The sequence below is a fragment of the Tursiops truncatus genome, chromosome 3, assembly GCF_011762595.2.
Source record: "Tursiops truncatus isolate mTurTru1 chromosome 3, mTurTru1.mat.Y, whole genome shotgun sequence".
Lineage (NCBI taxonomy): Eukaryota > Metazoa > Chordata > Mammalia > Artiodactyla > Delphinidae > Tursiops > Tursiops truncatus.
Window position 1 is genome coordinate 132,370,078 of NC_047036.1, and position 20,883 is coordinate 132,390,960.

Here is a 20,883-nt window from a genome sequence, read left to right on the forward strand (position 1 = left end):
CCCAAACAATGTATAAAACGTAGGTACAACTACTATTCCCATTTTATAGGGGAGAAAATCAAGGCTCAGGGAAGTTAGGCAACTTTATCAATGTCAAAAGGTACCAAAAGCATATATAAGTCCCCAAATATGGCAATGGTTAAACTATACTACACTGGGTCACACAAGTAGAACACAAATATACAAGTACTATGCAGCATAAATTCATCAATTCTTTTAATTAATATTATTAGGTACCTACTTTGTGCCAGGCCCTGTTCTAGGTGCTAGGAATGCAGCAGTGGACAAAAGAAACAAATATCCTCACTTTCATGGAGCTTATATGTAGATGAGTAAAATATATGGTATGTCCGATGCTGTGGAGAAAGATAAAGTAGGCAAATGGGATGGGAGTGTGTGCATGAGAGAAGGAGCTGGAGGTGGTGGTCAAGGAAGGCTCAGTGAGAAGCCACTTTTAAGCAAAGACCTCAAGGAGGTCAGGGAGGAAGCCATGCAGATGTCTGGCGAGTAGCCTCTTGTCAGAGGGAATAGCAAGGGGTGGGAGTCCTGAGGTGGGAGTGTGCCTGATATGTTAGAGGAACACCAAGGGGGCCACAGTGACAAGAGTGGAGTGAGGGAGAGAGATTGGAGTTGAGGCCAAGAAGCAACTGTGGTGATGGTAGGGAAGCAGATCATGTGTGAAGGACCTTGTAGGACATTGTGAGGTGTTTAGCTCTGCTCTAAATGGGAGATGATCTGACCTACATATATGGAGAATCATTCTGGCCACCATGTTGCAAAGAGATCATAGAGGTGTAATAGGGATGGAAACGGAGACTGCGTAGCTCCTGCAAGAGATGAAGATGTGTGTGGAAGCAGTGGAAGTAGTGAAAAGTGATCAGCCACCAGACATGTTTTGACTGAGGCAACTATTATGTATACGGACGTTGAACAATTTTCAATAAACATCAGTAAGTAAAAAAAGCAAGTTGCAAAGAGCGTATAAGGCATGCCATGTATTTTTTAATAAAAATTTTAAAAATGTGTGTTTGTGTGTGTGTGTGTGTTTGTGTGCGTATGTGAAAATATGCACAGGAAACCAGTACCAGGAGCAAACTTACTGGATGAAGGAAATGGTGGGATGGGGACTTAGCTTCCCAGGGCATTCTCTTCTATACATTTCAGATTTTATTCTATCTCATACACTACTTGCCCAAAAATAAACAATACTTTAAATTTTAGAATTTGAGAACCCAAATACAAAATATCATTCCAAATTCATTTTCTGACTTTTCTTAAAGACTTTCTGAAAATTTATTCTCTCTTTCCAAAGTTTAAAAGTCTGATGTATCCCCTATCAAAAAAATGGAGATCAGTAAGTCAAGACATATTTATTGATTGCCAGCTATGTGCCCACCATTGAGCTAAGAGCATTCAGATTGTCAAATATAAGTTTCAGAAACTTTAAAACATGACTCTCACACAAATATACAATGAAAACATGTCACAGATTTCATTAGCTCATCAATGAGGGAATCAGCATGATGGTAAAGCTGGTTCAAAGGAGAATTAAAGGTATAGGCATTGGCATTGGAGAAAGAATATTGGACTAACACTGCCAGGTTAGATACAAAACTGGCTAAATGTCTACAGGACAATAAAAACATAAGCTTTGGGGCTACCTTTTTTACTAAACAGAAATCATTTGCACCTCTTCTGAATGAAAATCTATAAGTTATTAGAGAACTTCACTGAATCTGAGACTTTAATCAATAATAGATAGTCTTCTTGGGGTGCTGAAAATGTTCCAAAGTTACATTGTGATAGTTTCACAACTGTGAATATATGAAAAAGCACTGAACTGTACACCTTCAATGGATGAATGTTTTGATATGTGAAATGTATCTCAATAAAGCTATTAAAAATAATAGACAGCAATACTTCAGTCTTGATTTATTAATCCAATTCCATTGTCTTACTTCCTTCTGTTAGATAACCACATAATCCTCGGGCAGGTATTTACAAATGGAATACCTTTTTTTTGTTTTTTTTGGGTTTTTTTTGCGGTACATGGGCCTCTCACTGTTGTGGCCTCTCCCATTGCAGAGCACAGGCTCCGGACGCGCAGGCTCAGCGGCCCAGCCGCTCCACGGCATGTGGGATCTTCCCGGACCGGGTCACGAACCCATGTCCCCTGCATTGGCAGGCGGATTCTCAACCACTGCGCCACCAGGGAAGCCCCTCTCGGGCAGGTATTTAAACAATGCTTTAATATGACATTGAAAGTACATGCTGGACTTCCCTGGTGGCACAATGGTTAAGAATCCGCCTGCCAGTGCAGGGGACACGGGTTTGAGCCCTGGTCCGGGAAGATCCCACATGCCACAGAGCAACTAAGCCCTTGCGCCACAACTACTGAGCCTGCGCTCTAGAGCCCACGAGCTGTAACTACTGAGCCCACGTGCCACAGCTACTGAAGCCCTCGTGCCTAGACCCCATGCTCCGCAGCAAGAGAAGCCACCGCAATGAGAAGTCCGAGCACTGCTGCGAAGAGTAGCCCCTCCTCACCGCAACTAGAGAAAGCCCTCACGCAGCAACGAAGACCCAGCACAGCCAAAAATAAATAAATGAATTTATTAAAAAAAAAAAAGAAACAAAGAAAGTACACGTTACCTGCTTTATATTTTTTTCTATTTACAAGTTTTTGGTAATTCTTCTTAACAAGGACTATAGTGAAGCATGTATAAACCACCACCCGAATTTCGGAAACTTTACAATACAGGAGAACACCCTGAAGAGACAGAGAGCAATACAGGAGGACAATTAAATACATGCTAGAGTAATAGTGAATGAGTTGAATGAATGGACCTGATAACACTTATCTCAATATTTAAAACCAACAATGTTTTGTGAGAAGAGAAACTGCCAGAACCACAATTCTAAGGAGAGTTTCCTGTACATTTTTAACTGGCCTAAGATTAAAGAGATGTGAAGCGTGAAAACACAAAATACTGTATATGATGTACTGAGTATAGGTAGACATGCAAGATTATAGATGGCTGAAGTCCACCTGTTTATCATGGGAAGAGGTTTCAAGTCAATAACTTTTGTTCCGCACCTATCACTTTGTAAAGCAAGGCAAGCAGACAGCTATATATAGCCTTTTCAAAGAGCATGCCACCTGAGAGGGCCTAGTGAGCTAGGCAGGATGTGAGGGTGGGGAGATTTCCATACTGTACACAGCATATATCTTCTGGGTAAATCCCCTGGCCTAAAATACAATCCACAGTCCTTATATGTCAACACTGTTAAACCGAGGTGGCGTGGGATGAAGTGTGGTGAGCCTTGGGCACCTAGGACTTCAGGAAGCCAACCTGATTTCTACCTCACCTTCTGGTTGTCAGAAAAAGACCACAGTCACCTAGACTCTTTCCCTAAGTTCCATTATGCAAATCAGTTTGCTTCTGCCTTAGGTTTCAAAAGAAAATGAGCTGGTATAGATGAAAGAAGCCAGACAGGAGATCTAAAGAATTTTATTTCTCAGCATTATGGTCCAACAAGTGTCACCTCTCTTCCCCACCTACTTGCTTTCTGCTCCCTTCTAGTTTCTGTCCTCAGACATGTTTAGCCCCACTCAGAGCCAAAATTCTTATGACAATTTCCCTCTCTTGGGTTCCAATTTTGCTGCGTTTATAAGCCGTGAGACATCCCATCTCGGTCTAAATATTTATTTCTTTGATGTTATATTGAAGAAGCTTACAATTAAATACACATACAAATAATAAAATAGTTAACATTTAAGATAAAAATAAAGATTAGAAACTGTAGAGGTGGGAGATGGTAAATGATCCAGGAGCTGGGATAAGATGATTATTGCAATTATATTGCAATGAATAAATATTAAATTTAATTCTGAAAAAATATTGGAATAAAGTAAAATAACTGTTAACATTGATTATCTCTGAGGGGTGAGACTAAAAGTGATTATTATTTTTGTCTATTTGATGGTTGGCTCTTTCCAGCAAGATATATTTCACTTCTGTAACCAGAAATACATATATATGTATGTATGTGTATATATATATATATATATATATATATATATATATCGTTCAAAAATTAGGTCTCAGCTCTAAGGTCTAACTGGCCACCTCAGTTATCACTATCTTCTAGTAATCAAACCAATTATTTCTGACAAAGGACTAAATTGGAAAGTAAAAAATTCCCCCACAATATGGTCTTTTTAAATTACATAAATTAAAAAGCAAAACAACTCTCTATCTTTCCAGTTCCTTGCTGGAAGTTTGATATAGAAACTTTCTGACATTGCCCTGCACATATACATACATATTAATACAAACACAAAATACTTTTATGTAAAAATGGGATTATGCCATACATATTTTTCCGCACCTTTTCTATCTTAACAATAGATCTTGTACTTTTTTAGAGTGATACATTATAGAAATTCTTCATTCATTTTCGTTATCTCAGTGTTCCACTGGATGAATGCACCATAGATTAATCAGTTTCTCACTGATGCACGTACAGGTTGTTTCCATTACAAACACTGCAATGAACATTTAGTACAAATACCTCTATGTTACTTTTTTTCTCTAGGATTAATAGTTTTAGAAGGAATAAGGTTTTTTTTTTAATTTTTCAGAAGATAGAAGCTATATAATTACCAAAATATTCTGGGTATCACTCTTAAACAGATCCATATAAACCTGATCAAGTTTGGATGAGAACCACAAGGATAATGAAGGCCCTGGAAGCCACATCCTAAGGGTGCAGTTGAAGGATCTCTTCATCCCGGACACAGGAGGGCTCTGGAGTTATGTAAGAAGCATCTCCACTTATCTAAATGGCTATTCCCTGGACCAGAGAAGAGGATTGGACTTGCAGGGCCTCAAATGCTAGAACAATGAAGATGGGCTTCAGGGCAGAGTAAAGGTGAGATGATTTACTGATGAGATGACATCCGTTCTACTTCCTCTAGTGGCAACACTCTTGGTGTTCCTTTAGAGGAAAACCCCTCTCTACTCTCAGCCCATGTGGCTGGATAGGGCCGACTGTATCCCATCCCCAAATCCAGGAAAGGGTGCAGACCTAGAAATAGACAACAGAACATGCTATCACCTTGGCTGTAATGACTGAGCTACATATTAGCAACTGACCCAGGCCAGGGCAATGATTCATAGTTCTGAGACTTCTGCTGGAACTATTAGGAAAAAGAATCCAGTTCCACTGGCAAAATGTCAGCCTTTTGCTGCCACAGAGGAAAGCCTTCCTAAGCGTGAAGCTGACACAAAACTAAGAAATGAAAATCAAATTTTCTGATGTCACTAAGTAGCTGGATCCAGTAGTGCCAGGCTGAATTGTTTTTTTCTTTGTGAGAGGATGTTAAACTCACTTTTCCAACTCAGTTTCAGTTGAGGCCTCAAAGACCTAAAATAATACAATTTAAGGAATCAAGTGACTTTCTGTCCTAAAGTAAAATACCTTATCATCTGTGCTTGACACAATAGGAAGCAAAACAAGTCCTGCCAGTAATAGTCTTTGCCCACCTCCAGCTTTTAGAAAACAAAAGCTTGAAAAACCAAGGGAGAGTTTTTGGTGCACTGTGCGTTTCCTCTCACAACCCACTCAGGGGGAAAGGGGGCAGGTGTTTGCATCCACCAGAAGCTAAGTGACAGGAACTTTAAAGGACTACTCACTAGCTTGACCTAAGTCTCATAGAGTTTATGAGGACTGTTGTCTAAATCCTATTTGGAGAAAGGCAAAGGTTAAATCTCGCGGAAGAGCTCCTTGTTTGGTGTCAGAGGGAGAAGAGGCTGAACTTGGGGCAAATGGTACATACATCCATCAATGGATACCTGAGTCTTCTCTAGAGCCATGGGAGGGAATAAGTGGCATGCAGTTCATTTTCAAGGAACATTTACCCAAGAGGACAACGAAGATGGGCAAAGGGATCCCAACAGAGTTGCAGGGGAGGCACGCTGGAGGAGGACCGGCAGAAGCCCAAGAGCTGAAGGTTGGGCTCACTGGGAGTCAGACTGGCATCTCCAATATCAAGAGAACTGCTGTCAGAGCCCTCTGAAAATAATGGCAACAACACACATGACAAAACTTTCCCACGAAAGAAAAAGCAACAATTGTGTATCCACCACATTCAGAGGGCATCAACCTAAGATTACAACTGTGACCTCATTGAATTCAGTGCCTGTTTCCCTTCTTGCCCCAAGCCTGAGCCAGAAGGAGTGCGTCAGAAGCAAGGCTAGTGTATGGGGAAGGAGGAGGAGTTAGGATATAGTAGAAAAGGCAACATGCTTCAAAGCCTGTACCAGACCTCTGCTTAGGTTGAGGAAAAGCATTAAATTCAATATGTGTTTGGAGGTTTTGTTACTAGACTGACTTGGACAGGCCTTTTTCTTAACTTTTATTATGAAAAATTTCAAACATATAGCAATATAAGGAGAATAAAGAACCACCAACCCATCCATCACCCAGCTTCAACTGTCAACTCAGCCAAACATTTGTCATCTCTTGCCCTGCCTATTTCTCCCCCTCCACTGGATTATAACAAAGCAAATCTCATATATTTTGTTATTTTATCAATAATTATTTCTGCATGTTTCTGTATACAATACTCTTTTATAATAACAACAGTGCCATTATCATGCCTTAAAAATTAAAAAACTTAGTCATCAAATATGCAGTGTTCTGATTTCCCAACTGTCTCATAATGTCTTTATATAATTGATTTGTTTGAATATAAATCCAAACAAAATCAGCACATGCTTGATATGGCTCTTAAAGTCTCTTTCTCCCTCTGACTTACTTGTTACAGACATGGGGTCAGTTGTCTTTAGCGATTTGGGTACAGATCCGAGGTGTCCATGGTGGATTGGTTCCAGGACCCCCCAAATACAAAATGCTCTAGTCCCTTATAGAAAATGGCGTAGTATTTGTATACAACTTACTCATCTCCTCCTGTAAACTTTCAAACATCTCTAGATTTCTTATAATACCCAATACAATATAAAAGCTATATAAATAGTTGTAAGTATACTGTAAATGCTATGTAAATAGTTTCTGGTGCACAGTAAACTCAAGTTTTGCTTTTTGGAACTTTCTGGAATTTTTTTTTTTTTTTTGACCCACAGTTGGTTGAATCCACAGATGCAGAACCGGCAGATATAGAGGGTCCACTGTATTCTGAACTTATCTCCGTGCTGTCGTTTGTCATGTTCCTTTATCTCTTGTATTTCCTGCAAACTTGAATTTAGATCTAGAGGTTGGATGAGATTGTTTGATTTTTTTCTTTTTTTTTCCTTTGGCAAGGCTTCTGTGTACTTCCTATTGCACCACTTCAAGAAATACATAATGTCTGATTGTCTCTCTTTTCCTGCTGTTAAGATTGATCAATGTGTTACAATGCTATCAGTCTAATAAATAAATTATAGATTTTCCTACTGGCTCTTCACGTAATGATTATAGCAACCATTGATGGGCATTGCCTAAAACCGTTATGCATTATTAGGATTGCAAAATGGTGATATTCTATCACTCCTTAATTTATTCATTGGAATTCTTCTGTAAAGAAGGACTCTCCATTAAATATTTGATTACTAAACTGAGATACGGCTCTTCAGGAAAAATAGGAAATATATTTTATTCTTTCCCTTTGTTTTGCAGTTTACAGAATAATAAATTGGTTTTCCAGCATCCTCCAAAAGTTATCAATAGGTATTTTTTGTTTTTCTTTGGGTTTTTTTTAGAATTTTTTTTCAATGTTTTATTTATTATTTTTGGCTGCACTGGGTCTTCGTTGCTGTGCACGGGCTTTCTCTAGTTGCAGTGAGTGGGGGCTACTTTTCGTTGTGGTGCACAGGCTTCTCATTGCCGTGGCTTCTCTTGTTGCGGAGCACAGGCTCTAGATGTGCGGGCTCAGTAGTTGCGGCACGCAGGCCCTAGAGCGCGTGGGCTTCAGTAGTTGCGGCGTGTGGGCTTCAGTAGTTGCGGCGTGTGGGCTCAGTAGTTGCACTGTGTGGGCTCTAGGGTGCATGGGCTTCAATAGTTGTGGCACACAGGCTCAGTAGTTGTGGCACACGGGCTTAGTTGCTCCACGGCATGTGGGATCTTCCTGGACCAGGGATCGAATCTGTGTCCCCTGCTTTGGCAGGCAGATTCTTAACCACTGTGCCACCAGGGAATTCCCAATAGGACTTTAAAACAAAACAAAGCGATTATTTTTACACATGTTTTCCTAACAGTGATGGGGAGAATATTGGGTCTCTTAAGGTTATGTTTAGGTGAGGACAAAAACCAATCCCAGTGAGTGGGTTTGAAGGTGCTATGAGAGAGAGAGAATAAAATTACTTATAATTACACTCCATGGAGATTTGGCAAAGGAAAGGCTCCTATTACAACAGCTACTGATGACATTTTGCTTCCCCACATGAGAATACTTTGTGAAGTCTGTAAATCTTTCAACCTGAACAAACCAGGTATAAATCTACCCTTCTCAAAGGACTTTACAGTCTAGTTTGAAAATGCACTGTATTAGTTAAAATTAGGTTTACTGTTTGTGACAGAATCTCAAAATAACAGGGGCTTAGAAAATAAAATTTTATTTCTTTTTACATTAAAGAAAAAGTGCTCCCAGGCTGCATGGAGGATCCAAGGTCATCAGGACCACAGAACCCTTCTATTTTATGCTCCACTGACCTCAACATGCAATTTCTATTTCAAGGTGTAAGATAGCTGCTCTAGCTCCAACTTTCACATTCACATTTTAGTTAGCAGGAAGGAGGAAAAAGAGAATGAAAAGGGTATGATGACTGCCATTAAGGACATTTCCTTGAAATTGTGCTCATAACTTCTGCCCTGTTCAATTAGCTAGAATACAGTTAACATGACTGAAAAATGTAATCTTTATTCTGGCTGGCCAGATGCCCTGATAACCTTCAGGGAGTCTGTTACCTGGGAAGAAGGGGAGAATAGATACTTGGAGAAAATAGCAATCCCTGCCTCAAGCCCATATTCAGGAGAGAAAAGAAATACTACCTCTTTTGGGCAGTGTATTTCCACACATCTATCTTAAAATCTCAGAATGGAGGTGGGGAAATCATTTAAAGTATTCCCTCCCCAACAATCTTGAGTGTCTTGATTATGCTGGGGCATCTAATATATGAGACAAAATTAAGCTGCAGTCTGGTAACTCACATGAAAAAAATAAATTCTAGATCATTGCACTCCTATACAGCAATAATGATTGTTCTGTTTCATTATTTATCCCTGTCTGGCATATGCCATCTCTCCTTACACTGAGATTTCTTGGTTATTTACTTCATGCTAGAAGTAGGACTCACGATACTTTATACCTTAATTCTAAGGCCAGATACATGACTAGCATCCACCACTCACAGAGCTTATGGGATTGTCTTCAAAAGGACCCTCACAGAGACCAAGGATCAGCGAGGGAAAGTAGCTCACTCAAAGAAACAGCTTAGTAAGTGACAGAGCTGGGATTCCAATGTAATTTTGTCTGTCTTCAGAGCTCATGTATACTTTATTATGCCATTCTGAAGGATTTAATTATTTTCTGCTCTTCCACTATGTTTTGCGATGGAAAAGCAATCATTTCTCTGTAGCACAGACAAACTACTATGGACTTTTATTTAAATTTAACAAAATAATAAAGTTTGATATATTTCTCTTAAGTGTTTTATGCCCATTGTCTCTTATAACTGTCCAACCCAGTTTGGTGATTACTCATTCAACACATTTTTCTAAACATCCTTTTAATGTGCCAGGCACCGTAATGGTTGCTGAGTATGTAATGGTGAGCAAAACCACACATAGTCCTCCTTACCATTAGGGAGCTTCCAGACTAGTGGGGGAGACAAACATTAATCCAAAAATCACCCTTCAAAAAGTACAATGAAGGGGTATGTCATAAGGTGTCCTCTACATATATAATTGGCGGATTTGACTTAGTAAAGCCAGGAAGGCTTCCCTGAGGAAGTGACATGGCTGAGACTAGCAGTATAATTTAGAGTTAAAGCAGGCAAAGCGGGGCGAGAAGATGTTTTCAGGCAAAGGGAGCAGATGTTCAAAGCAGCATGAGAAGCACGCATGAGGGCTAAAGTGAAAATGTGTGAGCAGAGAAGTATGAGATGAGACTGGCAAGGAAGCTGGAGACTAGCCCCACATGTAGGGACACCATTATTCCCCTTCACAGGTAAAAAAGCTGAGGCTCAGAGCTCTTGAGTAATTTGCTTATAGTCTCACAGTTAGTTAGCTGGTGGAGTCAGAAGACAACCTGTGGTAGGTAAAGATGTCCTTGTCCTAATCACTAGAACCTGTGCATGTGTTCGCTTACATGACAAAGGGGAATTAAGGTAGAATATGGAATTAAGGTTGCTAATAAACAGATCTTAAAATAGGGAGATTATTTTAGATTATCCAGGCAAGCCCAGTGTAATCTTAAGGAATCTTAAATATGGAAGAGGGAGGCAGAAGAAGAGGTTACAGTTGTATGAGATGAGAGAATTTGACCTGCTGTTGTAGGCTTTGAAGATGGAGGAAGAGGGCTGAGAGTCAAGGCATGCGGGTGATCCTAGAAGCTGGAAAGGGCAAGGAAACAGATTCTACCCTAGAGATCCTCCAGAAAGGATCACAACCCTGCTGACATCTTGATTTTAGCCCAGTGAGACCCATTTTGCATTTCTGAACTACAGAACTGTAAGATAATAAATTCGTGAGGCATCTAAACTTGGGATAATTTGTTACAGCAGCCAACAGAAAACTAACACACAAACTATTGTCCATTGACCCCAAAGTCCACCTTTCTACCCCTTGTAATACATGCCTTAACTGTTAGACAGGCTAAAGCAGGAACTATGAAGATTAAACTCTGATCTGTCATATCATTTTGAGTCTGAGGTTCTTCAAATATCATTTCTAAACCGTACAGCAAAGGGTATGTATAATTTTTACTTATGCTTCTAGTTTTCTGAATTTTGAAAGGATGTGGTTGTGGGCTTTGACATCAGAAGAGAAGCTCTGCAATGTTGACTGAATGTTGGTAGAGAGATAACATTGGAGGCAAGTTGCCTTTGAACAACTCTCTGAAGATCAACTGCCTCTCCAACTCATTCCTTGCCCTGAAGCTGTTTCCTCTGGTTGTGCTGAGGGGTGATGCCCAAGGTGCATCACTTTTCAAGGACTGGATCATGAACAACTTTATCCTCCTGGAAGAACAACTCATCAAGAAATCCCAACAAAAGAGAAGAACTTCTCCTTCGAACTTTAAAGTTCGATTCTTTGTTTTAACCAAAACCAGCCTGGCATACTTTGAGGACCGTCATGGGGTATGTGAGCACTTTGTTTTGTCCTTTTTAAAACAGTATTTTATAGTTAGACTGGGCTGACTCATGAAGATATACAGAGAATAAAATAAGAACACAGAAAACACAGATGTACTTGTTATAACAACCTAAAAAGTACAGTAAGAGCAATTGGAAGAGAGCATGGAGAAAAGTCAAGAGATGGGTTAACTGTATTAGGTGATTTCAGTTCTAAAAACTGTAAAAGAGTAAGTTTATTATTCATTAGCTTATCTTTCCCCTGCAAGGTTATGTTTGACTTTTAAATTATAATATTTTATGTGGCAAATGGAATGGTTAAGTGATGTGTCCCATGTCAACATTTTTATGGATTCAGTTTTAATTGTCTCAATGGTCATCACTCACCTGACATAGGGAACAATGGTCCTTGGGCATTTAATTGTCTAGAATTTGCAAAGCCCGGTGGTAAACCTCTTCATCCCCAGGAGAACTTCCCAGGAGACTATCACGCACAAAACGTTATGCAGTATAGAACAGTAGTTCTTATCTAGAAGATTACAGCTGCTTAGCTAAGTCAGTATTTATATATCTAAAGATAGTCTTATAGTCCATAACATCAATAATAATAAGTGCAACGTGAATAATCATAACAATGTAGTTTGGTACGAAAAGCACTGGAAGAGGGGTCAGGAGACCAAACTCCACTTCTCTCTGGGTGAGTTAGCCTGGGCAAATGTCTCTACCTTCTGCATCCGGTTCATTCTTTATAAAATGAAAGGACTGGAAATACCACCTACAACATTCCTTTCTTCTTTCCTTGTTTCTATGAAGTAGCACTTGTATAGCTCTTTTCAGCAATTTTTCGAAGTATGTTTGCCTCCTTACTATATCATCATATTATTTTTCCATCATCAAGGAGGTAGGGGAAATAACGTTGGTGCTTGATGGCCCCTTCGAGACAAAGGCACTCTGATTCTTGGCTGGGGTCCGACTTCGTAGGTGTAGGCATGAGTTTGGGGTCTTTTGAGAGTGAGGCTTTGAAGTGTTCAATGAGATGGAGACTTGAAAGAGGCCAGGCCGGGTATGGAGTCTATGGACTCCTAGACTTCTAAGTTGCAGGTGAGATAATACTGCCTCTTTTTTAGAGGTGAAAAGACATGCTCATCTTAAGCAGATGCTTACTGATAATAATCAGCCAATCAATTGGGAATAATATGGAATTACTTATGCGCAAGGCCCCTGTGGTAGATATTTAATAAATATTTGTTGACTAACTTAAGGGAGGGCCAATAGCCGAGTTTTCAACTTGGAGAATTCATCATTTAGAGTTGATTAATCACATGGTATCGGTCAATTTTTTTTCTATTGTGAATGGGACATTAGAAGTTCTGGTTTCATATGTGAAGAGTAGTCATTTATGTTTAAATATTTTTTTCAAAGCCCATTTTACAGTTTTCACTAATTTTCTTTCCTGACTCATCACTTGACATAGCATCATTCCATGTACGTAGTACTGATCATTTCTGAGTGTAACTGCTTGTTTTGAACTGTTTGATTGTGAATTCTGTACAATATTATTTGCAGATAGACATACAACCAACTGGTCTTGATTCAGAATTTTGTTGGTTATAATCTGCATGTAGACAATGTTGCAAAATAACTCAGCTTCTTCATTCAAGTATTATGAAAATTCTAGGACAATTAATTCATTCTGGGGAGCCCTGAGCTATAGTTTCTAACATTTCCACGTGGGATACAGCAGACATATAACGCACAGACATCAAATTTCTTATTTTCTAATGTCTATGCTTTATATTCATAAATAACATTTTTAAAAGCATTTCTTTAAATATTACAGAAATTTATCGATTAGAAAATTTTCCAAGGTCACTGAGAAAGGCAAGATATGTCAGGTATTATTGTTTATGTTCTATGTACATTCCATTGCTTAGGGCCATCGATTTGCACACAAGAGTACATTGTTCATTGCCCATAAATAAGAATAACACTTGTGGGAAGAAAGCTTTTTTAAATTTATTTTTAAATTAAAGCTTCAGTCTTGCCATCTGTAAAATGGGTGTGATAATAGTATTCACTTCATAGGAAAATGGTGAATATTTAGAGAAAATATATTTAGATTGACCTATTAGAAATTACCATTTGATAGATTAAAAAAAGATCAAATGTTGGCAATTTCATATACGTAGTTCAACTTAATATATAAAGCACTTAACATAAGTCCTGTCACCTAGTAAGCACCTAGTAAAAATTAGCTATTATTTGTATCATCATTATATCTGTGAAGGAGCTGGCAGGGTGGCATAACATAATCATTTTCAAATGAAGGGAAACATTCAAGGATTCTTCAAAGTGTGGCTAACATCAGGGTTCTGGATTCCCTCTATTCTGTGACTAAATATAACTGTGTGGTTAGAGACATACATGCATCATGAGATGCGTGATGTTGGGCCAACATTTCCCCTCTCAGGGTCTCAGCTTCTTTTTCTCTTTTCTCATTTGTAAAATTATGTTCATTGCAGCTCTAAAATTCTGTGGATTTATGATATCATATAAAAATAATCCTTTACATATTCAGGAACAAATACTGTAGTTCTGCAAAATAAGTCTGCTTTTATCTAATTTCAAATTTCCATGCCCATTGTCATTATAATTCATACTGACTGAGCCTTTTATTTTAACATGGATTTAGATCTGATGTCAGATGCCTGTTCAAAGTATTGAGATGTGCAAGTGTTTTCCTTGGGGCCGGGAAGCTGCTTTGTCATGCTGGAGCAGTGGGCCAGAGAGAAGCGTGGAGCTGTCAGGTGGTGACTGGCCACCAGGCGTGATTTCAGACACTCCCTGTGCCTGCCAATTTCTCAGCAAAGTGATCCCTGTTGCCAGACATTCTTTAACAAAGGACAAGGAAAGATGAGGGCCCAGTGGTATGCTGGTAAATGTCTAACAATCATTGTAGTGGTAATGGCAGTAGAGGATATGGGAGAGCCTTTGTTTGTGGTGTTTGCCAATTTCTGTAGAGTAAATACTCCCATCATGACCAATGTCAAACTACCAATGTAAAGTCTACTGGCTCAAAGAACTCCTGAAAATGTAGCAATCAGCTCTTATGTGGGCCAACATAAGCACACCACTGGCGGGGGCAGGCTTAAATAAAAATAAACTCTGAAGAGGTAGTCACTTCCTGAACAACGTGCTTAGTTGTACAGGACTGACATCAGATCCTTTTTAGGGGTAAAAGAGAGAAGTGGGGGGTCCAGGGCCTCAGGCACTTTGAGTAAGCATGAGATGGGAGGGGCAGCACAGCACAGAGGGGAGACAAGTGTCACAGAATGGTGAGGCCAGAATAGTCTGCTACAGCTGGATTCAAATGCTTCTATCACTTTCTAGTTGTGGGATCTCAGGCAAGACATTTAACCTCTTTAAGCCTCTGTTTCCTATTTGTAAAGTAAGGACCCCAACACTACTCAATGCTGAGTATTTCATGAGAAAAGTATGCTATAAGCTTGGTACTAATAGGATCATCTTGATCTTCTGAAAGGCCCTAAGGAGAAATGGAAAGGTTTCCCTATTTTAATGACTCTTTGCACCTTAGGAAACAAGTTTTCCATGGTCACCATAGCATGGGAGCCATTACCACTTACACAGGACAGGAGAAACAGTCAAGATCACCATTCTAGTCATTTTCTGGATAGGGCCACCACTCCTCATGGACACTTCCCTTTAGCCCAAGTCTGATCTAGCAGCAGAAACATCTCTTATAATATGCATGCTTCCTAAATTAAAGATGGCAGGTGGGAAGAGGATCCCCTTTCCTTGCTTTTGGCAACATTATTGCATAGTGGTCAAAAACACAGCTTCTGGTGTCAATGGATTTGGGTCAAAGAGCAGCTCTACCACTTAAGAGCTGTGTGGCCTTGCAAAGGTTGCTGAAGGCCGTGTGACCCTCTATAAAGCTATTTACATGTTTTAAAATGATCAAACATTCCTTCTTTATTTTTTTTAATGAAATGAATGTCACCATTATTCTAATAATTATAGTAACTAATATTTACCGAGTACTTACTATGTGTCAGTCACTGTGCTAAATGAATTATTTCATCTAATCCTTACACCTACCCTGTAAGTTAGGAACTATCATTACCCCAATTTACAGAGCATGTAACTGAGGCAAAGAGAATTTAAATAACTCCCTCATGTCTCCAGAGCCAACACAGCCTCCCTGTCAAACAGTTCTTATTACTATTAACTGTTGCTGCTCATAGGCAATTGGCGATTCCACTGGGTTATTACAAAGTACGTAATGCCTTCTGGCTCTAGAGCCCTCCATGTAAAGGGCAGCCCTGAAAATCAGCAACCATGCCACATATGTCTTCTGCAATGAAATGTGTTATGAGTTCTCTCATTTCCACATATACTCCAGGACAAATCTTTGTCTCCATTCACTTCTGGGAGCCTCCACCATGTGTCCAAATTTTGGCACTGGAAGTTCCTCTAGGATCTGTCCATTTCTCTCTATTTCCTAGAGTCACCTTCCTCGTGGAAGCTGCCAGCATCTCTCACCTGGGGTTGCTACCACTTCGGAATGGTCTCCCTGCACCCACTCCGCCACACCCCCACCACTCCATTCCCCACACAGTAGCCAGTGTGAGCTTTTCACATGGTGACTCTGATCATGTCCTGATGACCCTCATCAGAAGCTGGCACGTCCCTTCAGTGGTTCTCCCTTTATCCTGAGAGTGGACGCCAAAATCTATCCCACGGTCTCCTCCATTTCAGTTCATGCTCCTTTTCCTCCCATCTCACTGAGCTCCAAACACATAAGATTTTCTTTAACTTTAAGACCCCCCATTTTGAAGGTCACTTGCTTGGGGAAGACTTCCTTCATTTCCCTAGCCTAGGTCATCTCCTCTTGTTACGCTCTGATACAGTGTCACATACGCTTCTTCAAAGTGCATGCCAAATTTGTAATTACCTAGTTATAAATGTGATTATTGTACTGATGTCATTCCCCTCCATTAGACTGTAAGCTTTACAAGAGTTGGTGCCCAATTTGCTAAAGATGGCATCATCAGGGTCTACCACAGTGCCTGGTACATATTATTCACTCATTATTTGCGAAAGAAAGAAAAGAAGGGAAGGAGGAATGTGTAGATACAGTTGGAGAGGTCAGAGTTACACACAGGGACCCCTAATAGAACAAGGCTCAACACCAAAAGAGTTCAGAACAAAGCAAGTGATAAAGGACTTCAAACAGGAGATTCCTGGGTGCAGGAGTAAGTAATTAGGACTCCCTGGAGGCAGCAGATCATGGCTAGCCGTGAGAATTCAGGAGGTTGGAGTCTTAAGATTTAGGTCAGAGACACACGTAGAAACCAGCAGGTAGGCCAGTCCGTCCCCCCTTCCAACTCTTTTTAAAAGAACCAAGCAACTCTGTTCTCTTTTACCCTCCACCCTGTCTTACCCTTCCTTCCTTCCCTTTTACAGCTAAACCCTTGGTAGATAACATTCTCAGAGCTACCTGAGCATTTTTGCTTGAGACTTTCACCACTCGTGATCTCTCTCCACTTCATTCCTACGTGACTGAGTTGCCTTCCAGCTCAGCTCCCACTGACACTCAAGGCTTCCTACAATCTACTATCCATGCAACACCTAGAATAGACTTTTAAAATGAGAAATCAGATATTATGCCCTACTGTAAAGCCCTCCGTGACCGTTTAGAGTATTTAAGTTAATCCTCAACTATGACCTACAAGACTCTTCACCCATGGTCCCTACCTGCCTTTCAGATTCATTTATTCTGATCCCTTCATCCATCATATCTGACTTCTTTCTGAACCTTGAACACTCCGGGCCATGCCCCCCGCTAGGGCCTCTGTACAGGAGCAGGACTAGGGTGAGATACACTTAAGGGGCCGCTCACTTTTAGGTCCTGCAAGGGCAGGGTCTTTGCATTGGCTGTTCCCACTGTCTGCAACAACCCAGATTTTTGTAGGGTTGGTTCTTTATTGTTTCCCATCTCTTCAAGTATTTTCCCAGAATCCTGTTTCTTTTTCTTTTCTTTTAAAGTCCATAGACACTTCAGTAATCAATATCTGCACTTATTTATTGGGTTTATTGATGTGCTTCCCTGTTCATTTTCTGTCTTACGTCCACTGGAAGGTCACTTCCATGAGCGACTGACTGCCTCGCTCATCCCTGTAACCTCTAGTACGGTGCTGGGCACGTAGTAGGTGGTCAGTAAATATCCAGGGAATGAATGAAGTTCACATAACTCAAATTGAATTCAGAAGAGTATCTGGGAGCTAAAAATGTGGGCCTTGCCTAACCAGGCAAAGAAAAGTAAGAATCCAAAGCAAAGTACTTTGCAGTTCAGGCCACTCAAAGCCAAGAATGTGCGGTTTTGATGTCTGCATTAATGGCATTTCTTTGTGAATTGATTTTTGCTTGTCTGATGTGATGTTGATGTTTTATGGAGATAGCCATTGGATAGAGAAGTCTTGTTTTAGAGGCAAATACTCCCAAGTTAAAATTAGATTCAATTCCTACTGCTCAGGGTCTAGTACATCCATTAATCAGTTTCTGCAGTAAAAATAGGCCACAGGGTAAGACCATAAATGTAAGGGCTTAGTTCCTGACTCAGTCTGGAAGAAAGGTTTCACTGGAAAGCACACGAGCTCAGTTTCTTAAACCATGAGGTTCATGTAATATATGATATCTTTATCTCAAACTCAGAAATGGACCCTATGGAAAACGAGTTTAAAGCTCTTCTCATATTTTCAAGGCCCAAATAGTAGTCCTCATCCCCCCATTTCCCTAACTAACTAGTAGTAAATTCTTCTACTCATCAATGAGGTTTTAGGCCTACAGAAGATAGTATATCTTCCAGGACCTAATTTTCATTGAGAGGTTCGTCTGGGTTTGCCTTCACAAGACCCAGGATCCTCACTTAAAGTTATCCAGAGGAGGGAATGGAAGGTCTGACATGGTTTCCTATGCACAGAAAATTCAGTTCCTTGAAATTTAGTGAAAGTTGTCAGTATTTTAATGGAATAAGAACCTGATCCAAACTCTTATGTTGCCATATAATTCCCACTAACCTAGAGTTATTTATAAGTAGACTTCTCATTATATTTTCCCTTTTTTGATATTCAAAAGTCACAGAATTATACCTGCATATTATAAAAATTCAAATACAAGACTTTTCTCTCTAAAATGACATATATTTGTGCCAAAGCTTTATTACTATTATTATTATTAACCTAACACTGTATCAGGGAACTGTTTCTATTCTGATATACATAGATTTACTCATTTGTTCAGCAAAATTTCCTGAGCACCTACTATGTGCAGGGTGTTATGTTAGAGACTAGGAATACAGTGGTAAGTAATAGAGACAAGGTGTCTGACCTCATGCTTACACACTAGTGGGGGAAACAGACAACAGGCAAGTATATAAATATATAGAGCAGATACAGACTGCTGTAGGTTCTATGGAAAAACTAAGCAGTTGCTGGGGCTGAGTGGGAAGAGTGGTCAGAGAAGAAATTTCTATCCAGGGTAAAACTTGAAGGATGAGAAAGACAGTCAAGTTAAGAAATGGAGGAGAGCATTCCAGGCAAAAGGAACTGCCAATACGAAGCCTCAAGGTAGAAAAAGCCTTGACCTGTGTTAGGGACAGACAATTGAACACACAGAGTTCAAGAGCCCCTTTCTTATATCTTACAGCATCCCTCTTCCAGGGATACTTGGTCTAGACTCATCCTACTCCACGTTTTGGTGGAAAAGCACCTGGTGTACCAACACTGAGGACCTCAGACTCACACTGAGCTCGGGTGGCCTTTAACAGCAAAGACTGAAAACAAGTTAGAATCCAGTTAAATCCACAATTAATCTCCAGAGACAGAGCAGCGAACCCTCACACCTCCATACTGTTAAAAAAATTAATGAAACAATTACACCCAATTGTTCTCCAAAACCCTTTTGTCTAAAAACATCAATTTACTGCCTCTGTGAGAACGATCTTTACTCTCATGCAGACATAAATTTCGTGTAGTTTTAATCATAATGCATGACAATTTTATACTTTTCCATTTATTCTTTTTCCATTATTCTTTTGTAGATACATTTCCATTCATGGACTCCAAAGTAATCATTTTCTCAAATATATGATTTTTTAAATAATCGAGTGGTTCATGTCAGAGATGTACTTATCTATTTTCTGTACTGAACACATCGACGAACTTATCTATCATCTATTGTTTGACATTCAGGTTGTTTTCAGGTGTAGTGAAAATGCTGAAAAGTAACAGTATACCTAATATAGAACTTTCTGCTTTTTAAAATCGGCTCTTTAGGATAGAGTTATGTGGGATAACTGTGTCACGGGATAGCATTTTCTGATCTCTACCGTTTGTTGCTACATAATCTTCCAAAGAGATTGAAGCAATGCCTGGGGCCACCAATAGTTACCAGAATCATTGGAGAATATTATGTTTCTAAGAAGAAACTAATAAGAAAACAAAAGAATGCTGTTGTGGTGGTGATCTTCAAATATCTAATACTATTTTGATAGGTTTTAAATGTTATAGTGAGAGAAAGGGCAAAACTATAATATTTTATACATGGGCAAGATAATTTGATTTAAAATCAGTCTTATGTATATGTAGATGAACCCACCCTACATAGTAGGATTGAAGGGGTGCCAAAAAGCCTCCTACTCTGCAAAATATTCATCTCCCTAGATGATCACCTTAGGGGGTCTGAAATGTTCACGTGAATGCGCTCTTTGGGTTAGATCATCAAGCCTCTTTATCAAGAAGCAAAGGAAATACAGAAAGGTATGACATAAGCCATTTTTCACTGCTCTGTAGAGGTTAGCTCTAACTTTAGACAGGGTCTCAGGGACTGAAAGTCTCAAGCAGACTGTAATTCTGTAATTCTAGAAAAGTGAGATAAGGTGAGAAAGCAACAGCACAGCAGCTTAACAGAATGGGGACCTGGTACTGATTAATCTGGGTGACCTTGGTCAAGTCCTTCTTCTATCTGGGATTTGGTTATCTTGTCCATACTATCAAGGGATTGGACTAGATCAAAGTTTTCCAACTTTTTAAAGCCTGGAGCCCCCTTTTAGTATAAAATTACACGTGTCATTCCCATTCCCATATGTGAAGCAGCAGAAGAAGTGTTCTAGTTGAAGAGAGAACAAGGAGGCTGCCCAGAACCCTACACTCTTGGCCTTACCCTTGGCCTGCAATAATCACAAAAATGCTTCCAATTCTATGACCTCGGTCTCCCCAGGCTGTAAATTGAATAGTAGAAATGAAAAGGTAACAGCTAGTTTAGAAATTCATTTCACCTTGAAGCCTCATCTCTAACATAAAAAGTTAGATTGAATGATCTCTAAAGACCCCACCAGCTCAAAAGAAGTGGAAACTATGTGATTGTATCTCACTGCCAATGATACCAGGAATTTACAAATAGACATGGAGATTAGTTAAATATGGAAATCTTTCCAGGAAGTAATACA

The 20,883-nt window shown here is 39.7% G+C and overlaps 1 protein-coding gene across 2 annotated transcripts in view; it reads left to right on the forward strand.

Moving 5' to 3' along the window:
* The first annotated feature begins 11,146 nt into the window (after positions 1–11,146).
* The window catches only part of ITK (IL2 inducible T cell kinase), a 66,709-nt gene continuing 56,972 nt past the window's right edge, over positions 11,147–20,883 (forward strand). For both annotated transcript variants that reach the window (XM_019924824.3, XM_019924822.3), the window contains exon 1: positions 11,147–11,360. In XM_019924824.3, the coding sequence (XP_019780383.2) occupies positions 11,223–11,360 (138 nt within the window). In that variant the 5' untranslated portion in view covers positions 11,147–11,222. The remainder of the gene's footprint in view (positions 11,361–20,883) is intronic.